Raw genomic sequence first — 8167 nt, 5'->3', positions numbered from 1 at the left:
TTCCTCCAACTTTGCTAACAGAAAACACTCCTGAATTTTTTCCTCGTTTTGTCAGTTGATGTGGTTAGAACTGAACTGAAAGGTGCAAGAAAATATTAATTCATGCAATTATTCATTGTATATTAGATAATTAGATTGGTAGGTATAAAAATACATTCATGCACTTTGTGCCTTTGGAGCAAATTATTTGACAAAAGAGAAAGAACATGAAGAAATTCATACGTAACTGTGAGGTTTGTGTGTCTAATGCTCTGATTTGCCAGAAAACCCAAGGGATTTTCTGCTTTGCTCTTCGGAGTGGCCTTGGAAACTCAGCCCCTTGTCTGGATTATGTGGGATATGAAGTGAGTGAGCTTACAAATCCCTGCCTTCTTCTTCATAGGCCTACAATGGGCACCATCAAGCCTTGGAGGTCCTTTTGCAGTCGCTGGTGGACCTGGACATCAGGGACGAGAAAGGCCGCACGGCTCTGGATCTGGCCGCCTTTAAGGGACACACAGAATGTGTGGAAGCACTTGTCAATCAGGGAGCATCCATCTTTGTGAAAGACAATGTAACCAAAAGAACCCCACTTCACGCCTCAGGTAAGACTTGTCAAGGGTCTAGTGACCCTAGTTTTATTCATTGTTTGAATAAAAAAGTGGCAGAATCCTCTCGAACCCCCATTTTTATAATATTGATTTTCTTTCAATATCACATAGACCTACATATTTCCAAAAATTTTTGATCTGATATCCCTTTGGAGATGATTGGTGTTCTCTGGTGTTCTCTGGCCAACAGCCTCTTTTTATTGTTGTTGTTGTTTTCCTTAACCCAAAAGACTGTTCTGAACCTTTGACCAAAAGGCTACCACAAAACTTTGTGGAAAAAAGGTCAAGATAAAATGTGATCCTCAGAATAAGTTCTATAGAACAAACCACATCAAAATCACATGGCATTTTAAAGCATGACATTAATGATATTGCAGGTCTATTTCGTGTAGAGAAACATCAGACTGTGATCCAACCAGTACATCATTCTACCAACCTAAATGATGCTCTTTAGCTTTTGCTCTGTTTCTTGATGCATCAGATGTAAAAATAGAGACTCTTAAAAAGTGCATGTGTTTATCAAAAAGTAACAAGTTTGTCTTTTCTGGGAGTTTCCTCCAATGCTTGTCGGTTGATGTGGTTAGAACTGAACTGATAGGTGCGAGAAAACATTAATTCATGCAGTTATTCTTCCACCTTCAATATTTATAGATGTACACACAGATATAAAGATAAGGTAGAAGAGTCTCTGGCTCAGCTAAGGCATAAATACCTTTGGGCCCAGGAAAGTCAGTAATATTAGCCTTTGATGGGATTTTAGTAGTCATGGTCTGATAAATAAAAGTAACTTACACAATGAAATGTGGTTGTATTGAAAATTAAATGAAGATAGCCCCCCCCCCCGCCCCGATTAACTTTATGATTCTTGTTATTGGGAAAAACTTTCTGGGAATGATAGACTTTGTAGAAGTATTTCCACAGCCATTCCTTAACTTCCAACCCAGTGAAAAGATAGAATACAGAGACTGAAAAAAAAAACAAAAAAAACAACCTGTTGTCTAAATATCTGGAAATGATTGTTGCTGGAAAAAACTTTAACCATGAGGTCAGTGATGTTTGGTGTCATTGAATAACAAATTCTTACTTCCCATCACATTTAGTCTTTTGGCCACCCTGGCGTTTTGGATATAATTAATAATGTTCAAATGTGGAAGACTGCCCTGTATAAACAGGTGAACAGTGAGGCGCGATTGTCATGTAGGTGTGGTCCAAGGGCACCCCCTAGTGGTAAAAAAGACTCGCTCCCTTCAGGTTTCCTTCACGTCTCGTCATTCATTAAAAAGACACAGGCTGTCATCTAATGCTGTTCTCTACAAAATGTCTGCTGTGCAGGAACTTTAGCCTGTGACTTGAGGATCTGCTTACCTAGAATCTTTTTCAACTCCCTGGAGGAGGCCCATTTCCTTGTTTCAAGTCCTCAGAGTACTGTAAGGAGCGGCAGCCAGGATGGATATTAGAGGTTTGGGCACAGATGGATGCAGTGACAGTTGTGTTCTTTGAGTAGCAAGAAAAATGGCTGTCACTCACAGCCATGGAGAGGCTGAGCTGGTCTGAGACAAAGCTGGAGCTAGCAGGGCACAGCTGAAGATGTTAACATCTTTTTGCTAGAAGGCAGTTGGGGAGGAAATGTAGTGTATGGGAAGCCAAGAAGAATTCAAGTTTGGCTACACTTTCACTCTCAGGGGCACATAAATTCCTCTGAGGACTACTAGTTAAGTTTAAAAAGCTAATGTACCCCCCCCCAAAAAAAGAAGAAGAACAACAACAACTGTAGAAATTGTTTTGTTGTGTAATACACTGGATGAGTGATATGGACTTAGATTATTGTGCTCCTCTTATGTTTAGCCAAAATTCAAATCTTTGGAATTAGTATGATTTTGAACACTTAAAGACTATCATTTTGATATAGAAACAGGAAATGGTCAAAGTATATGATTTTTCCACCGTCAAGAACCCAGCTGTCAGTCCTTTGGTAATCCTGTCCTTTAGGCATACATTAAATTCCTTGTATATTCCAACAATGGTAACAGATTTAGTGTAATTTTAGGGAAAAAAAAAAGACAACAGCAGCAACAATGTATTACCTATAACTCTGATCCACGAAATTTCCTCTAGAGATACATAAATGGAATGTTGCTGAGAATGAGCTGAATGCAATGGTCTACAAAATGTGGGCATTATTCCTGCAGTTCATTTGAATGGTGTCGACAAATGTGAGCTAATTCTAATATGTATTGTCCCTGAAAACCGTGTCGATGTTAAATTAGCATTCTCTCAAGACTGGCAAGCAATAAAAGCACTGTAAAATGCAGCTCTGAGAAGAGCCTTTATCAATGTGACATAGCTGCCTCTATTCTCCACATCCATAACAAGGGAAATTCAATGTATTTTATGGTGTTCTTATTGTTCAGAGAGGAGAGTAGGTCGTGTCTGCAGTTTTAAACATATTTTTTTCTCATCTTATTCCCTGAGAGCCATGTCTATTATAAGACCTTTTCAGGGTTTCATTCAGCAAACTGGAAGAAAGTACTTGAGTCCAGGGCACTATCATCCTGGGAAGGTTTACATCCCAATACCCACACAACCCCAGGCACCAAGAATTCCCAAGAGAAGCAACTTGCCAGGTGCTCAGACTTCTGCCTCCTGCCCAGCCTCTTTCCCAGCCAGTCAAGGCTGAGACAGGGTAGGGGCCATATTCCTGTCCACTACAGGGTCTGTTGGGCAAGGAGGGGGCAGTTGAGGGCCAGTGGCCCTAGGAAGGGACCTAGATGGCATCTGAGTCACCGCTGGGCAGGAAAGGGTAAGGAGAGGAGGGAGGCAGCCTGAGGGCAGCCTGCATTGTACAAGAGATGCTGGAAGGCGGAGAACAAAGGCTGTGGTTTGAGGAACATCAGGACACCACAGGGGCCCATTCCTACATCTCCTGAGAGTGCCGGTCAGTCACCAATGAGCAGGGAGCACATGGATCATGTACACTTCTGTGCCTTGATGTTTTACTTTAGGCTACCACTGATCCATGACAACTATTGTTAGAATGTCTACCTCCGAATGACCCCGAAGAAGAGGCAGGACCTGTTCTGTTCTCCCCGGGGCCTTTCTTCCACCCCACCCCTTCCCCGCTCCTTCATCTCCCCTTCTCCTCCCTCCTCCTATACTATTCCTGCTCCCCTGTTCCCTCCTCTCTCTTTTCCTCCTCCTCCTCCTTTCTTCTGGAGGCAGGTAGACACAGCATGATTGTATAGAACTGAGTGAGTCTCTTAGAGGAACAAAGGGAGGGACTGACAAGTGGGGAGAGATGCCAGTCCTCTCCACGGGCAGAAGAAAGAATGTCGAGGTTAAGAAAAACCGCTCGACACAGAAGCCAGACAAGGAAGGTCCGAGGATCAGATTCCTTGACAAGAAGAAACGGGAAAACAAATGAACACCGGGGCAGGCTGTGCCCCACGCCATCACAGACTGGAGACCCGGGGACATCTGTCCATGGCAATGCAAATCACTGATTTGAAGCCCAAGAAAGTTTCACTCTGGAGGGCGATCTGTAGTTGAAACAATGTCCATTATTTTCTTTTTCAGTCATTAATGGTCACACCCTGTGTTTGCGGCTATTATTAGAAATTTCAGACAACCCTGAAGTGGTTGACGTGAAAGATGCCAAAGGACAGTAAGTGTTCCCACACTTGGCCTCGGGTTGATGTTTCAATCACAAGAGGTAATTGGTTGCTCTGTTAAGCAGCTAAGAGGGCTGACTGCTGAAAATTCTAGGTTGGGGAGATATATATCTGGATGAAATTCACGGGTGAGGGCTCTAGAATAATGAGGTGCTTTGTGCTGGAGTGTGTATTAGGGAAGAGCATGTGGGGGTGGGGTGGCCATATATTTCTATGGGGGGAAAAATCACCTTTATCTAGCTGTTTCTGTATTTCCTGGCTTTTTAATATATATATATATATATATATATATATATATATATATATATATATATGTTCCCACCTTTGTTCCCTCTTTCTCTCCATCTTTTTAAATATGGTTTCTTTTAGTTATACATGACAGTAGAATCCATTTTGACATAGTTGTCAAAACATGGAATATATCTTGTTCTAAGTCAGACCCCAGTACCTCTCCTTCCCCTTCCCTCTCCCCACACCCTGTTTCCTTCCTTCTACTGATCTTTCTGCCATTTAACCATAGTTATTCTTTAAAATTAATTTATTGTGGATGTACACAGTGGTGAGATTCACTGTGGTGTAGTCGTGTGTGTACATAGGAGAGTTATGTCAGATTCATTCCACTGTCTTTCCTTTTCCCATCTCCCCTCCCTTCCCTTCCTTCTCTTTTGTCTACTCCACTGAATTTTTATTCTTCACCCCTCACCTTATTGTGGATTAGCTTCCACATATCAGAGAAAATATGTGACCTTTGGTTATTTGGGAAGGGCTTATTTCACTTAACCTGATAGTCTCCAGATCCATCCATTTACCAACAAATGTCATAAAGCATTCTTCTTTATGGTTAAGTAATACTCCATTGTGTATATATACCACATTTTGTTTATCCATTCATCTGTTGAAGGGCACCTAGGTAGGTCCCATAGCTTAGCTATTGTGAATTGTGCTGCTATAAACATTGATTGTCACTTATGATGATTTTAAGACCTTTGGATATATACCAAGGAGTGGGATGACTGAGTCAAAAAGAGTTCTAAATTATCTTCTGAAAATGATGGGATTAGCATGAATATTTTGAGAAGGAGCCTTCCCCTGCCACACCCCTAGAAATCATTCCACCAGTGCCCTGTTAGAACAGAGGCAGATTCCTATATCCACACATCATATAGCAGATTGGAGACACAGAAAATACACAGCAATTGTCAAGAATAAAAAGAGAGACATCTCCCACTAGAAGTATTTGTTATCTCCTTTTTAAAGGCTGTTCATCTCTCTCCCTAGAACCCCACTTATGCTCGCAGTGGCATATGGACACATTGATGCTGTTTCATTGTTACTTGAAAAGGAAGCAAATGTGGATGCTGTTGACATCATGGGATGCACAGCTTTACACAGAGGGGTATGTACATATTTCTCAGCTTTAGTCGGCACTGTTTCAATGAACTTGTTTCCTTTTTTCTTTCCCTATTTGAATTTATAGTACAAAAAAAAAAAATGTTTCGTAATCTAGCCAGTAAACCTCAGCCAGTCAAAAGGAAATCACAAAATCGCGTGGAAGCCCGTTGTTTCCTATGATCTCAGTCCATTCAGTTGAGGGAAAAAGGAATGAGCCATGTACAAAAGGCGAGGACTCTCTGTCTGGAAGGAATCATGGAGTGAGATTACCTTCATGTCAACTGATTAGCAGAAGCTGACTACAGTTAAGTGTTTGAGGGAACTGCGTTACCAAACTACAAGCCCAGTTTGCAAACTCTGGTGACTATTTGGTCCTTAAAGGGACCCTCAGCCCCCAGGAGTGCACCTGCTAGAACTGGGCTGTGTAAACTGGTGTAGCCCTCAAGAGGACAAACTCCCCAACACTGCAGATGTAGGAAACAAGGGGAAGAGACAACTGTGAACTTCCCAGATAACAAAATCAGGGCACCCACAGAGGTCTGTGAACAAGGAAGCTGCTTCTGGAGAAAGAAAGTGACCAAAAGGAAAAAAAAAAAAAAAAGAAAGAAATCAACAACTCCTGCAACGGTACAATAACAAAAAGTACCCTTAAGTCCTGATCTTAAGATTCCATGTTAGAGTATAATAAATAGGTACATGAACACCTACTATTAGTGGATTGGGTCTGTTTCTGATTATAAAGCACATGAACATTGGAGAAAATTTGCAAAATGTTTTTTGAAAAGCACAGAGGCAGAAAACCACAATCTCCAGCAATCATATCTCCCAGAGATAACCACTTTTGGTGTATATGTATCACCAATCTTTTTTTTTTTTTTCATCCCTGTATATAGATTTCTCTTAAACCTTCAATAAGAGAGAATAGTGAAGGTACAATTTGGAATATGACTTTTTTTTTCTTTTAGTATGTTAAGGAACTTTTTTGATATCATTAAATAGTTTTCCATACCATCATTTCTAATGCTCCATTGTATGTATGTGCCATAACTTCTCTTAGTGATTACCTGGTTTTGAGTAGTCTTGCAATTTCTAATTGTTGTTCATTACAAATGATGCCAGAGTATGTATTCTTTGGACAATTCTTTGTACATATCTGCAGAACTATTTTTTAAAGCATACCCAAGAAAACTAAATGCACAAAAGCAGAAATCATAAAATTGCTATTTGGGGATGGTGTAAACACCCTGAAAAGTGGAAAGAAGACGAACTTTATGTTGTCATTGTCACAGTCATACTTCTTATTTTTGGGACATTTCCTGTGGGCCATGCAACAGGCTGGTGACCTTTACGTATATGGTCAAACCATATAACAATGTTTCAGCCATTGATGGACCACATTTACAATGGTGATCTCATGATATTATATTGGAGCTGAAAATTTGTTATCGCCTAATATTGTACTCTACCTCTTCTGTTTAGATATGTTTAGATACACACATACTTACCATTGTATTACAATTGCCTACAGTGTTTAGTATACTAAAATCCTGTACAGGTTTGTAGCCTAGAAGGAATAGACTATATAGCCTGCATGTGCATAGGGTCTATGTTCACACAATGACAAAATCACCTAACACAATTCTCAGAATGTATCCCAGTCAGTAAACATCACATGACTGTATTATCTCATTAGTCCTTACAACACTTCTGAGGTCATTATTTCTATTACTGTGTATAGATAAATAAAGTGAAGCAGAAAGAGGGGTAGGGAGACAAGATTTTACTCATATCTTCCTGCTTGTAAAGCTAGTATTTTCGACTATACCTTTCAGGTTTATTTGGAGTGTCAAGGGATGTTTCTAAAATGTTGATGCTCACAGACTTTTTTGGTGTGGATTTTGCTGGGGTTGTCCCACCTCCCTCCCAAGAGAGCCTGCTTCCCTGAGGGCCCATGCACAGATGCACTTACTGTGAGCCTAAGTGTCACTCACCAACTGTCTTGCTTCCTGAGTCTTCTGCCCTTCTAAGGCTTGTTTTGTGTTTTCCTTGCCATGCACAGATTATGACAGGACATGAGGAATGTGTGCAAATGCTGCTGGAACAAGAAGTGTCAATCCTCTGTAAAGATTCCAGAGGGAGGACACCCTTGCACTATGCAGCTGCTCGGGGACACGCCACGTGGCTGAGTGAACTGCTCCAAATGACTCTCTCCGAAGAGGACTATTGTTTCAAAGACAACCAAGGCTACACGCCGCTGCACTGGGCTTGTTACAATGGTGAGTTACTTGCATTTGACCAATTCCACTGGACTTCCTGCCCCAGGACCACTGCAATCTCAGTGGAGGCAAGAACACAGCATAATGCCATAAGCCATGGTTTCCACTCTTGCTGCACCCAAGATATGTTTTTTTTGTTTGTTGGTTGTGGCCTGTTTGGTGGTTTTTAAAATAGATCTCCACCTTTGCCACCCCCATAGCTGCCCTGATGCCTTAGACAGTAAAAGTTCACTATCCCCTT

The 8167-nt window shown here is 41.1% G+C and overlaps 1 protein-coding gene across 9 annotated transcripts in view; it reads left to right on the top strand.

The window, feature by feature from the left end:
• Ankrd44 (ankyrin repeat domain 44) overlaps positions 1-8167 on the top strand; it is a 287618-nt gene that overhangs the window by 262970 nt on the left and 16481 nt on the right. For all 9 annotated transcript variants that reach the window (XM_021725747.3, XM_021725746.3, XM_021725745.3 and 6 more), the window contains 4 exons: positions 383-584; positions 4164-4251; positions 5537-5654; positions 7710-7926. In XM_021725747.3, coding sequence (XP_021581422.1) covers positions 383-584; positions 4164-4251; positions 5537-5654; positions 7710-7926 — 625 coding nt within the window. The remainder of the gene's footprint in view (positions 1-382; positions 585-4163; positions 4252-5536; positions 5655-7709; positions 7927-8167) is intronic.

The sequence above is a fragment of the Ictidomys tridecemlineatus genome, chromosome 7 (assembly GCF_052094955.1).
Source record: "Ictidomys tridecemlineatus isolate mIctTri1 chromosome 7, mIctTri1.hap1, whole genome shotgun sequence".
NCBI classification, from domain to species: domain Eukaryota; kingdom Metazoa; phylum Chordata; class Mammalia; order Rodentia; family Sciuridae; genus Ictidomys; species Ictidomys tridecemlineatus.
Note: the sequence above shows the minus strand (reverse complement) of the source record. Positions and strands in the feature narration are given on the sequence as shown.